The sequence below is a fragment of the Archocentrus centrarchus genome, chromosome 24, assembly GCF_007364275.1.
Source record: "Archocentrus centrarchus isolate MPI-CPG fArcCen1 chromosome 24, fArcCen1, whole genome shotgun sequence".
NCBI classification, from domain to species: Eukaryota; Metazoa; Chordata; class Actinopteri; order Cichliformes; family Cichlidae; genus Archocentrus; species Archocentrus centrarchus.
The window spans coordinates 344,122-361,248 of NC_044369.1; the positions used below are offsets into that span (position 1 = coordinate 344,122).

The window sequence follows — 17,127 nt, forward strand, 5'->3', positions numbered from 1 at the left end:
TGGATGGATGGATGGATGGATGAGTGGGTAGGTGGATGGATAGATGGATGGATGTGAAATACCACATTTTTCTCATAAAAAATGATTCCAAAGCTCCCGGATCCAGCTCCAGATCCTATGTTGGTCCAAACTGCAACTCTTCACGGTATTTCTGAACAAACCAACCAAACAGACCTTAAATAATGAATCGCCTCCTTAGCCGGGCAGCTGCCCGCTGTAGTTACGCTCTGGTGTGGCAGGTATTTTATATCTGAAAGTGATTTGGAAAAACCAAAACGTTGGAGAGATGTGAGGTTTCAGCTGATGCTGTAACTAACTGCTCGACACTGATTTCTGGCAGCAGCCTGATGGACATGTGCTATTAACAAGCTGCAGTCATCCGGTAACAGAAAGGTCACAGGTTCAGTTCCTTCAGCTCCTAAAGAATCTGAGCAGGATCGGGAAGTCCTGCTTATGCTGCTTCAAATAAAGATGCCAGCTAATTGTTGAAAAGATGAGCTTGTGAGTGATCGGCACTCCTAACACTTCACCATCGTTACATTTACAGAAACACACACTGTACAGGTCCAAAGTGGGTCCATCATTTGTTATTCATACATTCAGGAGGGCTGGTGTTTCTGGGCTGCCTCCTCTGGCTCAGGTCTGGTGTTGTAATGCATGTCTGCTCCTCTTTTCCCAGAATGCAGCTTTGTATCCTTTCAGGTGTTTGTCCATCTTCCTCTTCATGAGCGTGTTCTCAGCTCTAAAAACAGAGAGAGGATATGTCCCTCAGTGTTCTCTGTCCAATATCTGAATAATGTGTGTGTTATGTGTGTGTGTGCCCTTACTGTGGTTTCTTGTGGACAGTGCAGAATTTCAGGCACTCGGCATCCTTTGACTCCATGCAGCGGCAGCGGCTCACGTCCCTCCGGAGTCGCACTGACCCAAATCCATAAGGCACCAGCTGGCTGGAAGAGTCAGTGTGAGATATTCACTCTCAGATGTCAGGGAACAAAATGACACACACACACACACACACACACACACACACACACACACACACACACACACACACACACACACACACTGCCTGTCTGCTGCTCAGACATGGAAGAAGGTGACCTGTGGCATGCTTCAGGTGCTCACCAGGTAAGAACAACACATCAGCACACACCACATACACAGGCTGCAATGCATGATGGGATCAGGTGGTGGCTGCAGGGGACAGTGTGCACTGAGGTTTTTATTGTGTCATGTGAAGATTTTGTTGTGCATTACACAGTGGCTGAAATTCCAAACGACACTACAAAATGGCTGCATGACTACACCCAACATGGCCCCACTGCTCCCCCTCCTGGCCTAAAACCAGAGTCAGGAGGGGGAATGGGAGTCTGGTTCCCTCTAAACAGCTTCATGCTGAAATGCTACTGTGGATTTCTTGGTCCTGATGCCAGAAATATGTGGGCTGGTAAGATGAAGAAGGAAAAAACAATTTTACTGCAGACATTTATGTTCAGTGTTTGGACTTGGGGCCAAGTTTTTGGGAAACAGTGGATATTTTTAACTTTCTAAGTCAAACTAAAACAATATGAGAGGAATCTCCTTGGAGGAACTGAGAACAGTCCACAGACTTCTGAAAGAAGACAAAAGCCCATCTAGTTCAGTCTAACAACTCCACCTGGAGACCGCCTTAGGGCATCCTGCCCTCCCAAGCCCAGATAAAGGAGGAGGGTTGAGCCTGCGCCTGACAACCCCATCTCATCCAAAAACCTTGTCATTGAAACCAACACCAGAGATCAGTTGGTACAAGTGGTGACAGGGATGAAGCATGCCAGGAGATTGGACTAATGAAGGATGACAGCCAAACCCAACTGGGAGCTACCACACTGAAAGGGGGCCCCCTGAAACCGAAGAAGAGGAAGGAGATGAAGGAGCATGGGTGGACCTGGGGCTTTCTGGGGAAGTGTGCTTCAGACAGACCATGGTGGCGAGCTCTGGTGACGGCCTTATGTGCAGGATCAGTTCTAGTTCAGCCAGACGCATGAATCTTTAACAGCAGTGCATTATGAGGCTGATCACAGGACACCAGGCAGGGTTTCCACACTAATAAAAACACTGCATGTCTCACCACAAACACATCAGCTGGAAAAGAATTGTACAGGTGGACAGACAGGTGCACGGAGCCGTGCTCAGCTACAGTGCACGCTCATGGCAGGTAGTCAGAATTCAGCCTCTTCTTATTTTTGGTTAAATCTTCACTGCAAATCTGCAGTCATAAATCTGAAATGTAAATCTCTATGAATTATAATACACACAGTCATGGTTACTGTTTAGTATTCCTCAGGCATGATAAATGTCTGGAACATATTTCCCAGTGATCCATCTGTTATTGGCAAAAAATGTCCTGTGAAGCAAAGTTTACATTTAACTGACTTTCAGGCCGTCATTCCAGCCTGACCACAAACATGAGTTGGAATGACTGAGAGCATTTATTACTGTGCCTTATTGTGTTTCACGTAGCTCAGTGTTTGAGCAGTGCCTCTGCAAACAGCCACAGGAGTCTGTGTTCCTGCTGTGGAGCTGCAGCAATTTAGCCTGCCGCTGATCCGTCTGGTGCCAGCGTGACCGCTGAGATGGCTCCCGGCTCCTGGCCAGGCTGCAGGTTAGAGGAGGATCCACCGCTGGATTAGTGGCAGCGTTAAGTAGGCCACAGGAGGAACAACCTGCAGATGCCGGTGCCTCACCAGCAAATTGATATCTCAAAACAAAGAGCATCATTCCTGTCCCAATATTAGAAATATTTCATTCTGAAGGATTTGATCCTGAATGGCTTTGTATCTTTCTTTCCTCTCAATTAAATCGCAGCACATCTGGCTCTCATTGCATGATGGCCAGTGATAAAAAGTTACCCAGCCTTCCTCTGCTCTTCACCCTCCTCCATCAGCACTCCTGTGTCTGCTCATTTCTAAAATATCATTTTCATTCCTCTCTGCTGCTTATTGACCTTTATGTTGTTTTTATAAGTCTATTGGCTGCACTTCCATGTTTTTTGGCCTTTCCTCATGTGTCAGAGGGTTAGTGAGCTCCTTTCTTACGTTACAGGAATGAATAAATCTCAGTGACCTGAACTTTTGAACTGCTGTGATATGAGTTATGGCTCCACTGTTCTGAATACCTGCTTCTTTTCTACTTAAGCTTGTATTTATTCCTGGCTATCGATTATTTGGAATCCTTATTGCCAGATAAGAAGGCACAATTTAAGGATTTTCTTTCCTTTCGTTTAACTACACAAAATATATTTGTTTTATTATCGGCAGTGGGCTCCAAACCCTTGAAAACCCACAATAACACAAAACTCCTCATATTCAATAAGAAAGCTCTGTCCTCACATCTGTCAATCAATCAATCAAATATACTTTATTGTCCCCACAGGGAAATTTGTCTTGGACATTGTACAAAAACACGCTGCTACCACAATAATACATTATAACAATAAAAGTCATTTTAAAAGTGCATAAATACCCCCCCCCCCTCCCAAAAAAAAAAAAATCAATAAAAACAGTCAGAAACACTAAAACAATAGAACACATATTGCACATGTTGCATTCCCACATACATTCCTACAGTGAGCAAGCCAACAAATCAGTTAGCTAGAGCATCAGAGCATAACAAAAACTATCTGCCTGCTTTATTTAATAATCTAATTGATGTAGGAACAAATGAGTTTTTAAATCTGTTAAGTCTACAAGCCGGGGTTCTAAACCATTACCAGATGGTAACAGTTCGTATTTTAATTGCATGGAGAGATTGCTGTACATTCCAAACCTGATGATGCTTTGCAATACGGCCTGATAGAATAATAACATAAGTTTCTGATTCACCCCAAAGACTCTTAGTTTGCGTAAGAAATATAATTTCTATTGCCGACGACAGCACAACTTGTTAACATAAATTTCCCACTTGAATAGGTTATCTAGGTAAACACCTAGATATCTATAAGAACAGACCTCGTTAATTTTCTGGTCATGAATAAGAAGCGGGAGGTTATTACTTAAGGACTTGGGGTCAGTCAGCATCTCTTCTGTTTTCCTGGCATTAATAATGAGGTGGTGGTCATCACACCATTGAACAAGGGACTTAACCACATTAAAATATGGTAAGGGGTCCATATCTGCATACAGCAAGCCAAGGATAGCAGTATATTAAAAATATAATTCCCCGGGCAGCTGCTGGTACAGTCGTTTGTGTAAATGGTGAAGAGGACAGGGGAGCTGACACAACCTTGGGGAACCCCAGTGCTGATAGACCTTGGCCCTGATAGAGTGGTGTTAATTGTCCTTACATCTGTCTGAATTCCTGAGTGTTTGGGTTATTTCAGCTCTTATGTTTTCCACACTGGGAATTGTGTCATCATCCCAGTATCTCCAAACCTCTTTAAACCTCTCACCCCATCCTGTGATTCTACCTGTCAGACTTTCATTCATGAAGACAGCTCCGCCCACACCTTCACCTTCACCATGACTCTCAGTCTCATCAACGTCCTCCATCTGCTCCTCCATCCCCAGCAGTGTCTCCATCCTTTTTCCTACCATTATTGGAGACATATCTCTATGCTGCTTCATGCTTTATTACTCAAACTGTATGCATTAATAATTATCTTCATTGCTCTCACTCGGCCGTGGTCCTCAGCCGGAAAAGGGTGGAGTGCCCTCTCCGGCTCAGGGACGAGTTCCTGCCCCAGGTAGAGGAGTTCAAGTATCTCGGGGTCTTGTTCATGAGTGATGGGAGAAGAGAGCAGTAGGTCGACAGATGGATCAGGGCTGTGTCTGCAGTGATGCGGACCCTGCACTGGTCGATCTACATTCCTACCCTCACCTATGGTCACGAGCTTTGTGTAGTGACCGAAAGAATAAGATCGCGAATACAAGTGGCAGAAATGAGCTTCCTCTGAAGGGTGGCTGGCCTCTCTCTTAGAGATAGGGTGAGGAGTGCAGCCATTTGGGAGGGGCTCAGAGTAGAGCCACTGCTCCTCCACATCAAGAGGAGTCAGTTGAGGTGGCTCGGGCATCTGATTAGGATGCCTCCTTGGCGCCTCTTGGGTGAGGTATTACAACCAAGGTATGCAGAAGACTATCTGTGAATGCAGAACATATGAAACTTTAAAGCAGATGGGCTCCAGCAGCAGAAGACCACACCACTCCTGTCGGCCGAGAACAGGAAACTTAGGCTTCAGTTCACACAGACTCACTGAAACGTGGAAAAACGCCACGTGGTCCGATGGTTTGTATCAGCTGTTGTGGGGGATTTACTTTGGGTCCCTTTGGATCCTGAGCATTGTTTTAACTCCACAGCCTACCTGAGTATTGTTGGTGACCATGTCCATCCGTCAGTGTACCATCTCCTGATGGCTGCTTCCCGCAGGATAACACTGTCACAGAGCTCAGATCATCTCAAACTGGTTTCTTCAACATTGAGCTCACTGCACTCAAATGGCCTCCAGAAGATGCTTTTTCCTTGACACCAAGTGGCTTCTTGTCTGATGACTAATTCATCCAACATTATTAATCTGGAGGAAATTTAGAGCTGGCAGAACAATGTGTGCTTACGTATGAAGTTTGCATTTCAATATCTCATCACAAAGAGATGATCAAAAAAAAAAAAGATTTTTATCAGTTTCAGAATTTGACATGTCTTTGTTTTACTGCTCTTATTAACACAGGGTTTAAATTATTTGCAAATTGGTGCATTCATTTTTTATACATCAACACATGGTCTCAACTTTCTGGGAAATGGGTTTGTCTTTTTGAAGTTTTTTTTAAAAAAGAAAACTAATTTATATTTTCTTCTTTGCTTTTTTTCTACTAGTTAATGAAATTAAGAAACACTGTAATTGTCATGAAACCTCTGAGTTTTTTTGGTCTCCTCCAACCCCTGGGAAAATATCTGGCTCATACAGGGTGTGATATGCTGCCTCTTTCTTAGGCACACTTTGGCCACACAGTGACTGCAGCGCTGGCTGCTGGGAGGCGATGGCCAAGTTATTCGATGGTTTGAGGTAAAAAAAAAAAAAAAAAAGTAAAAGTATAAAAGTAGCTCTCTGCAGTTTTTAACAAAGGAAACTGAACCTCCACCTGCCATATTAATATAATAAAATAACATTAATACAGGGGAATAAACTTAAACTCTAATTCTAATGAATAGCAGTTATCTGGAACACAAAGAAAAACAAAGGGAATTTTAAAAACAAAACAAAACAAAAAAACGGTTATTTGCTGTTGCCTGTTCTGTGGATAGGCCTCCACACCTAAACAGTTACAGTTAAAGTGGGATTTGCCAGGTGGGGGAAACCCACCTGTGAAGTGGTAAAGCATTGGGAAAAGAATCACAGTAATTTCCATCATGAGCTTCAGTAGATTTGGGTTATGGCTCTGAGATTCAACTACATTTAATAATGCATCAGCTAGCAGACACAGCAACAGCATTTGAAATGACACTGTGACCGCAACTTACAGACACCTGCACTGAAAATGCCATTTCAGATCATTCCCGCCCACTTTAACACCTGATTATAGAGCTGGAAATTAAGTATAATATATATTTTATATATATATATATATATATATATATATATATATGCTGGTCATAAAATTAGAATATCATAAAAAAGTTGACTTATTTCAGTAATTCCATTCAAAAAGTGAAACTTGTTACAGTATATTCATTCATTACACACAGACTGATATATTTCAAATGTTTGTTTTTGATGATTATAACTGACAACTAATGAAAACCCCAAATTCAGTATCTCAGAAAATTAGAATATTACTTAAGACCAATACAAAAAAAAGATTTTTAGAAATGTTGGCCAACTGAAAATATGAACATGAAAAGTATGAACATGAAAAGTATGAACATGTACTGCACTCAATACTTAGTTGGGGCTCCTTTTGCCTGGATTACTGCAGTAATGCAGCGTGGCATGGAGTCGATCAGTCTGTGGCACTGCTCAGGTGTTATGAGAGCCCAGGTTGCTCTGATAGTGGCCTTCAGCTCTTCTGAATTGTTGGGTCTGGTGTATCACATCTTCCTCTTCACAATAGCCCATAGATTTTCTATGGGGTTAAAGGTCAGGCGGGTTTGCTGGCCAATGACGAACAGGGATACCATGGTCCTTAAAGCAGGTACTGGTAGCTTTGGCACTGTGTGCAGGTGCCAAGTCCTGTTGGAAAATGAAATCTGCATCTCCATAAAGTTGGTCAGCAGCAGGAAGCATGAAGTGCTCTAAAACTTCCTGGTAGACGGCCGCGTTGACCTTTGACCTCAGAAAACACAGCGGACCAACAGCAGCAGATGACATGGCACCCAAACCATCACTGACTGTGGAAACTTTACACTGGACCTCAGCCAGCGTGGATTCTGTGCCTCTCCTCTCTTCCTCCAGACTCTGGGACCTTGATTTCCAAAGGAAATGCAACATTGACTTTGATCAGAGAACATAACTTTGGAGCACTCAGCAGCAGTCCAGTCCTTTTTGTCTTTAGTCCAGGCGAGACGCTTCTGACGCCGTCTCTGGTTCAAGAGCGGCTCGACACGAGGACTGCTACAGCTGAAACCCATGTCTGCATACGTCTGTGTGTGGTGGTTCTTGAAGCACTGACTCCTGCTGCAGTCCACTCTTTGTGAATCTCCCCCACATTTTTGAATGGGTTTTGTTTAACAATCCTCTTCAGGGTGCAGTTATCACTATTGTTGTACACTTTTTTCTACCACATCTTTTCCTTCCCTTCGCCTCTCTATTAATGTGCTTGGACACAGAGCTCTGTGAACAGCCAGGCTCTTTAGCAATGACCTTTGTGTCTCGCCCTCCTTGTGCAAAGTGTCAAAGGTCATCTTTTGGACAACTGTCAAGTCAGCAGTCTTCTCCATGATTGTGTAGCCTACAGAACTAGACTGAGAGAGCATTTAAAGGCCTTTGAGTTAATTAGCTGATTGGAGTGTGGCACCAGGTGTCTGCAATATTGAACCTTTTCACAATATTCTAATTTTCTGAGATACTGAATTTGGGGTTTTCATTAGTTGTCAGTTATAATCATCAAAAACAAACATTTGAAATATATCAGTCTGTGTGTAATGAATGAATATACTGTAACAAGTTTCACTTTTTGAATGGAAGTACTGAAATAAATCAACTTTTTCATGACCAGCACCTGTATGTATTTGAAGAGTTTCAGTCAGGTTTCAGAATTCATCACAGTACAGAAACAGCATTAGTGAAGGTTACCAATGATCTTCTTACAGCCTCTGACAGTGGACTCATCTCTGTGCTTGTCTGTTGGACTTCAGTGCAGCTTTGATACTGTTGATCATAACATTTTATTACAGAGATTAGAGCATACTATAGGTATTAAAGGTACTGCACTGCAGTGTTTTGAATCATATTTATCTAATAGACTCCAATTTGTTCATGTAAATGGGGAGTCTTCTTCACACACTAAGGTTAATTATGGAGTTCCACAGGGTTCTGTGCTAGGACCAATTTTATTTACATTATACATGCTTCCCTTAGGCAGTATTATTAGAAATCATTGCATACATTTTCATTGTTATGCAGATGATACTCAGCTTTATCTATCAATGAAGCCAGATGACGCACATCAATTAGTTAAACTGCAGGAATGTCTTAAAGAAACAAATCTTAGAAACATGGTGTCAAACCAGATATTTACTCTGGATGGCATTACTTTGGCCTCCAGTAACACTGTGAGAAATCTTGGAGTCCTTCAATGCACATATTACACAAATTTTTTTGCATTTGTGCAATATTTCTAAAATTAGAAACATCCTTTCTCAGAGTGATGCTGAAAAGCTAATTCATGCATTTATTACTTCTAGGCTGGACTATTGTAATTCATTATTATCAGGCTGTCCTAAAAGCTCCCTGAAAAGCCTTCAGCTGATCCAAAATGCTGCAGCTAGAGTACTGACAGGGACTAGAAAGAGAGAGCAGATTTCTCCCATATTGGCTTCTCTTCATTGGCTCCCTGTTAAATCTAGAGTAGAATTTAAAATCCTTCTCATCACCTACAAGGTCTTGAATAATCAGGCCCCATCTTATCTCAAAGACCTCATAGTCCCATATCACCCCTACAGAGCACTTCTCTCTCAGACTGCTGGCTTCCTTGTGGTTCCTAGGATACTTAAGAGTAGAATGGGAGGCAGAGCCTTCAGCTTTCAGGCCCCTCTTCTGTGGAACCAGCTTCCAGCTTGGATTCAGGAGACAGACACCCTCTCTATTTTTAAGATCAGGCTTAAAACTTTCCTTTTTGATCAAGCTTATAGTTAGGGCTGGATCAGGTGACCCTGAACCATCCCCCTTAGTTATGCTGCTATAGGCCTAGGCTGCTGGGGGTTTCTTTTCATGCACCTCTTTTTACTCTGTTTCTACTCCACTCTGCATTTAACCATTAGTTATTATTAATCTCTGGCTCTCTTCCAGAGTGTGTCTTTTGTCCTGTTACAGCAGATGACTGCCCCTCCCTGAGCCTGGTTCTGCTGGAGGTTTCTTCCTTAGACTTAGACAGACTATTGTCACTCAGATTTACACAGTACAGTGCGCATAAGAATGAGATTTTGTTGCTATGGCTCAACATAGTCTAAAATTCTAAAATTTAAAGTGTCAATGTTGTGTGTAAAATATAGTGCAAAAATTTGGCAATAAAATATGTAAATATATACAGTAGCAGCAAGCTCACAGCACACAATATATTTCACAAAGTAAGTTGTATGAGGTAGTTAAGAGGAATAAGCAGCATTTTATCTTGTGTTCAGCAATCTTATGGCATAAGGAAAAAAGCTGTTTCTGAATCTGGCTGTTCTGTATCTAAGGCTCCGGAGCCTTTTTCCAGAGGCCAGTAATGAAAACAGTCCGTTGTAAGAGTGGGAGGGGTCTTTGTAGATGTTTTGAGCTCTGTTCAGACAGCGACTCGTTTCCGTGACCTGAATGGGTGGAAGTGAGATTCCTATAATTCGCTCCGCTGTCTTTACCACCCTCTGTAAGTGCCTCCAATCAGAGGCGCTGCAGGCTTCTTCCCAGACTGAGATACCACTGGACAGCACGCTCTCTATGGTGCCCCTGTAGAAGATGGTAAGAATCGGAGGGCGGAGGTGTGCTCTTTTCATCCGTCTCAGGAACAGCATGTGCTGCTGGGCTCTTTTAACCAAAGCTTCAATGTGAGTAGTCCAGGTCAGAGTGTTTGTTAACTGTACCCCCAGGAACTTTGTTTCGCTGACAATCTCCACTGCTGTGTCATTGATAAAGAGTGGCGCATGGATGGGTTTGCTCCTCCTGAAGTCGATAATGAGCTCTTTGGTTTTCTTGAAGTTCAGGGCCAGGTTGTTGAACTCGCACCATTTGACCAGATGGTTCACCTCATCCCTGTATTTCAAATCGTTGTCATTCTGGATTAGACCCACAACTGTTGTGTCGTCCGCAAACTTCACAATGTGATCGTTAGCGGAGCTAGCGCAGCAGTCATGGGTCAACAGGGTGAACAGCAGCAGGCTCAGGACGCATCCCTGGGGGGAGCCAGTGCTCAGAGAGATGACACTGGAGACGGTGTCACCCACCCTCACCAACTGAGGTCTGTTTGTTAGGAAATCCAACAGCCAGTTACACAGGTGGGTGCTGAAGCCAAGGGAGGACAGTTTGCATATTGAACGCAGAGCTGAAGTCCAGAAACAGCATGCGCACATGTGTATTCTTTTCTTCCAGATGTTCTAAGCTCAGGTGCAATACAGATGATATAGCATCATCCACTGAGCAGTTTGGGCGAAAAGCAAACTGGTTTGGGTCGAATTTGGGAGGAAGTTTGGAGGTGATGTAGTCCTTAACCAGCCTCTCGAAGCACTTCATCATGAAGGGGGTGAGTGCTACAGGGCGGTAATCGTTAAGCGAGGAGACTGTGTGTTTTTTTTGGGAATTGGGACAATAGCTTGCTCCAGCAAGGTGTTGAAAATGTCTGTGAGAACCCCAGCCAGCTGGTCAACACATTCCCTGAATATACGTCCGGGGATGTTGTCAGGACCTGCTGCCTTACGAGGGCTCACTCTTCTTAGGGTTTTCCAAACATCCTCCATCTCCAGCTGTAGCAACTGCTCGTCAGGGCGAGGAGTAGATTTTACTGCAGGGGTGGTATTTAGGGTCTCGAACCTTCCAAAGTGATTATTAATTTTGTTGAGAAACTCGATGTTATTCTCACAGAGGGGTGGAGTGACTTTATAGTCTGTAATCGCCTGAATACCTTGCCACATTCGTCTAGTGTTGGAGGGCTCACTGAAGAAATCTTGTACCTTTTTACTATGGGCACGCTTTGCGATTCGTATGGCCCGGTTCAGATTAGCTCTCGCTGATCTGAGTGCTAACACATCACTGGATTTGAAGGCAGTATCTCGTGCCTTCAGCCACGCACGTACCTCGCAGGTCATCCAAGGTTTCTCATTTGCTCTTGTAAAGATGTTTTTGTTCACACTCATGTATGTATGCAGACACAGATTTGGTGTACTGATCCACCCTTGTGTGGTGATCTTCAGTGGCCGCTGCCTTGAACATGTCCTAGTCGGTGCATTCGAAGCAGTCCTGAAGTGCTTCCATAGCACCTTCAGACCAGACCCTCACTCACCTTGTGGTGGCTTCCTTTCTGATCAGCAGGGGTTTATATGCTGGTGTTAGCATCACAGACAGATGGTCAGAGGAGCCAAGGTGGGGGCGGGGTGATGCTCTGAATGTATCACTAATATTGCTGTAAACCAGGTCCAGTGTGTTTTGTCCCCTGGTCGCAAAGTTCACATATTGATGGAAATGAGGAAACACAGTTTTCATTTTTGCCTGATTAAAATCCCCTGCTACAATGAAAACTTCCTCTGGATGTGTAGATTGCAATTTACCAATGGAATGGTAGAGAACATTCAAGGCTTCTTTGGTGTTTGCACTAGGGGGAATATATACTGCTACAAGGATAATAACAGTGAATTCCCTGGGCAGATAAAAAGGTCTGCATTTTACAGTCAGTAGCTCCACATCAGAACTGCAGTGACTCGACACTTTAACTGCATTGTTGTACTAGTTGTTATTTGTGTAAATGCAAACACCACCTCCCCGAGATTTGCCAGTTAGAGCACAGCTTCTATCTGACAGGAATACTGTCAGTCCCTCCATGTTAACAGCTTCATCTGAAACTGATGGACTGAGCCATGTTTCTGTAAAAGTTATGGCACAGCAGTCTCTCAGCTCCCTTTTTGATGTTAAATCCAGCCTCAAGAAGTCCAGTTTGTTTTCTAAAGACCTCACGTTCGCGAGCAGGATGGAAGGAAGCGGCGTTCTGAATGGGTTAGCCCTTAGCCTAGCTGTTAGCCCCGCTCGGCATCCGCGCTTCCACGATCTGTCGCACCGCTTTCACCTCCTCTGCTGGCGGCTTGGAATAAGGCTCCGTTGCTTCACAGGCTGCTGGGTGTATCCGATGTAGCAGACCAAGGCTGCGTAGAAGGTCAAGAGTGGATGTCTATAAAAGTCCCCAATTTCTGAATTTCCTCAAATCCATAATCTTCTGACGGTCATATGTTGGTTTTGAGTGTTGTCGCTGCAATTCCGCTCTATTAAGCTCTGAATTTCTGATGTCGTGACCAGCCATAGCAGCCGCAGCCGAACAAGGTGCCGCCAACATTGATCAACAAAGACTCTTCCTGTTAAAAGGGAGTTTTTCCTTCCCACTGTCACCAAGTGCTGCTCATAGGGGGTCATTCTGACTGTTGGGTTTTCTCTGTATTATTGTAGGGCCTTTACCTTACAATATAAAGCAATATAATGCATCACATGCATTCCTCCTACAGCCATACGTGATGCTATAAAACAACTGAGAGGGAACATTTACTTTCTTTATGTCTACAAGAAGCTCTACAACAGTTGTTCCCAAAGTCCCAAAGCCGTGACCCACACTTTGGGAACCACTGCTCTATAGCATCACACTATTTGCAGCATTGGGACTGGGTGTAAATCTTTTCTCTAATAGGAAGATCTTTTCTTTATGATGCTTAAGTGATTCAGGAAAATGTAAAGAATCCCACCTGAATCACATGTTCAGTGGTCCTGAAGTAACCATGACAGCAGCAAAGGAAGCTGTCAGGTGATGTCCACAGCAACAGATCTGGTGTTGGGAGGAGCCGGGGTGAGCAAAACTTTGGGCTTGATGATTTAAACCAGACCGCTGCCATAGCAACAAAAAGATATTTATGCCTTTGTTTGTTTGTGTGTTTGTTCACAGTTTCCTCTTCAGTAAGCTCCTGCAGGTCCTTCACAGAACATAACAAATTATGTCCAATCACATGCAGGAGGGGTTATAATGTTTCTGCCTATTTTACTTTTGAAAGCAATGTTCAGCAGCAACTCCCAAACCTCACACAGTGTCCTCCAGTTAAAATATGACCCCTGACAGCATGTCATATCTGGGCTAAAACTTCATTGTGAGGAGGAAAACATAGGATCCCAACATGCAGACATATTGACGCACAGCTAATTATTGGCTCATATTGTCAGTGATGTCTGCCAGAATAACAATATTAATATGTTTTTGTTGTCTTGCTATAAAATAAATGAGCCCAAAAGCGAGCAGATGTTAAATAAAGGTGGCTGTGATCCCGGCGCAGCCTCGCTGTTATCAGTGAGTCTTTCTTTAGTTTGGACGGTCGCACACATCCATCTGTAACTGAGAGGCAAACTCCTCACTGCCTCCACTGTTTGTTTTAACACTTGTGAAGGTGAAAATCTGACTTTAAAACAACGTTTACACTCAAAGAACTCAGTGATGTTTTTGTCTGGTGTATAACAGCAGGTAGCTGAAGGACATCCCTTAAAAATTAAGCTGATCTTACTCAATATTTTTACTTTAAACAATCCAACATAAATACAAAAAAGTAACATTTTTTCAGCTTGTCCTGGATTTTCCTCCTCTGTCTGCAGCTCTCGGCTATCAGCTCAGGCTTCCTACTGACAATGGGAACCTTTGAAGACATTTCTCAAAAATATGATTTGGCATTTAAAAACGATTTGATAATTTCTCAGAAGGAACATGCAGGTGCTCTGTGGCACAAATATCCATACATCCTAACATAAGAATAACTTTATTGATCCTAGAGGGAAATTCATAAAACATGAGGATACTTTGGTTTTGGTAATGTGAGGTTAACTGGAAGAACAAAATATGAGTTTCAATGCTTTAAATGAAGCTGCATGTTTAGCAAGAAAGAAATGTGCTCGGGAGCTTCCTGTCGCTCTTCAGTGGCATCATTAGTGCCGGTGGTACCGCACTGCTCTTTAAAGCGTCTTTATGGTGAAAGCAGGAAGATTAAATTTTACCACACTGCTATGTTTAGAGTGAACCAACAATCTGAGGCGGTCCCACCACCACTGCAGCTGCTTTCGGTGAATCTCTGGAAGCTATTTTGGTGACTCCTCTTTTTCTCCCCAATTAATCTGGAGTGTGACTTGCTGGCATGACACGACTTACAGTACAGCATCTGTTCAGTGACACAGTCTAATCATACTTTATCAAAACTGCTGATCCTGTGAATACACCAAATACACCAAAGCTCAAACCAGACCGTTTTTACTTCATTATATTATTATAAGTATTTTCAGTTATTATTTGAAATCTGTCTCACTTCCAGAAAACAGATAAGATGAACATGAAAGGGGAGCGGGCTGTGAGGAGTTAACTGCTGCGGGCAGATGAAGGTCCGACCATGATTTCAGACTCTGTGCTGGGTTGGTGTTAAAGGGTTAAAAAGCTATTTTGAAACATGGCAGAAATAACCCTTCTTTAGGAAAGGTGTGCTTTCTCATTAGCTCCACCACATCTGACTGGTTACTCATTGCTTGTGCATACTGAACTAAAATGAAGTTAATTGCTACCAATTGTGCAGAGAGCTGCACGCCTGGTTCTTATTTGAGGCCAGACAATTTAAAAATATGAACAGCTGGAGTAGTAAAGGCGTTCAGTTCAACCCTACACGGCTCTTTCTGTGATTCCTAAAGCAGAGATGTAACAGTTAGCCGGCTCATTTTTCACTCGCTGCTTTTTTTCACAGAAGTGCTCAAAAGCTACTATTAAAACTCAAAGGTTCATAACTTGGATGTGACCAAGTCCTGCAGTAGGTGAGGAGCTGTGCAGAGGGCAGAGGCTCTGCAGCCCCCAATCACCAATGATCCTAATGAGCATGTATTTGGACTGAGGGAGAGGAAGGATAACTAAGTGCTTGATTGTGTTTAGAATCCTGTTTTTTATTCTGAAAATCTCAACCCTGACAAAACAGTTAAAGTTTATCTTAGTTTTGGCCTGAAGCTGCTGTGTGCCTCCCAGCCTCCCTCAGAAACTCCCAGCTAAAGCTGCACACGGTGTTTTGTTATCCTTCTGATGGATTATAGATGGCTTCTTATCTCTGTTTTGTTTTATCATCACATTTTAGCACAGCAAAATTAAATCACAACACAGTGGAAACTAACTTTTAAATGTTTAGTGCTGGTCTCTCGCAGACTCACCTCGGGGTGTTGACCCAGACGATGCCAATGTGGCAGAAAAAAATACACTCTTTGTCTTTCTGGTTCTCGCAGGAGCAGCGTTTCTCTCGCCGGTGAGCCGTGAGCTGCACCAGGGGGTCCTCCTCCACCGAGGAGCTCGCCACAGAGCGGGCTGGAGCACACAGACAGAAGACATTATTAGTGATGATCCTCAATATTACAGTGATTCTGCTGCTCTGCCATAAACTGGAGGTCATTTCTACTTTGCGCAAGCTGTTTGTTTACTGATGCTTCAGAGGAATCAAAGTAAATTTGGATTTAGATTCTGTTTAGATGGATATGAACAAAGCAACCAGGCCATTGGAGGAGATTCATGTGAGGGCTCGCCTCCAACACAGGCCCGAGAAAAACGATTTCATGTGAAGGAAGAAAAACAAGTTCTTATTTGATGAGTGAACAGTCCTCAGGCTGCTACCTTCCTGGTGTGAGAAAATAGCTGCACACATGACTGAACTACAAAATGTAAGAGAAGCTTCAGAGAAGAGTTCATATGTGAAACTGGGGACAGTTATTTTGGTGTAGTGACCAAAGCTGCATCTGCAGGTCACATAACTGTGTGGTCCAGTGCAGGGTTTTCACAGTCCAAGTAAACTGCAGTCAAACTAAACGTGGTAGCACAAAGTTTTCAAACATGAACATTCTGCAAGTTATACGCAGCAGATTCAGAGAGCAACAGTCTGACGACAAAAGGGGGAAAAATTCACCGAGGATGTGGGAAGGTGCCTCCTTCAGCGGGTAAATGCATCAACAGGGAAACAAACCCAGAATTAATTTGCCAACTGAAAAAGAATTACTGAGACAAAAGTAGGTGCAGACAACAATGTGAGCCATCAACTGGAAGAATGGGAAGGCTGTAGGATCCCGGCACTCTGTGGGGCCGCATGCCGAATAGGAATGTTGCCACCGATGATTTGTACAAGCTAAAAACAACAGACTGTATAAATTTTGTACTTTGCACGTTGGAGGAGAGACGAACTGTGGCATTGCCTGTTCGTGTGGAGCTAAGGACTTCACCAGCTCAGACCAGAGTTATTATAGTTAACCAAAACTGGAACTGAAAAAACATTTTTCTTAACTGAAATGAATAAAAACTATAATTAAAAGGAAAAAAACGATAACTAACTAAAACTGTATTGTGAGTTTACAAAACTAACTGAAATTATAGATAAAATGACTTTCGATTTTGTGTTTGTCATTTTGTTTAAAAGCCTTGAGGATTGATATGAAATCATTTTTTTTCTGCTCTAGCAGTTTAAGCTGGGAACGCCATCGGGCACCTGTGTGCATGTTCACTGCGCCCATCCATAAAGTAATGGCAGCGGTCTACCGAGAAAGCAGCATATGGAGTTTCTTTGAGTACGATAATACAGATAGAAGCGAGTGTCCTGTTGTGGATGATGAACAAATGTGCAGAACACTTCTCAGTCAGGAAAAAAAACACCAACATCAAAGTCCACCTGAGAAGCGCACAATGGCTACACAAACCGCTATGTGGAGCCTATTACAGCATCAACAACATT

General features: G+C 43.2%; 1 protein-coding gene across 1 annotated transcript in view; it reads right to left on the bottom strand.

Annotated features, from left to right (window-relative positions):
- LOC115774805 (endothelin-1) overlaps window positions 1-17,127 on the bottom strand; it is a 34,175-nt gene continuing 17,048 nt past the window's right edge. Inside the window, exons 2-4 of the mRNA XM_030722223.1 lie at window positions 15,569-15,719; window positions 828-947; window positions 1-742 (exon numbers count right to left, since the gene is read on the bottom strand). Coding sequence (XP_030578083.1) covers window positions 637-742; window positions 828-947; window positions 15,569-15,719 — 377 coding nt within the window. The 3' untranslated portion in view covers window positions 1-636. The remainder of the gene's footprint in view (window positions 743-827; window positions 948-15,568; window positions 15,720-17,127) is intronic.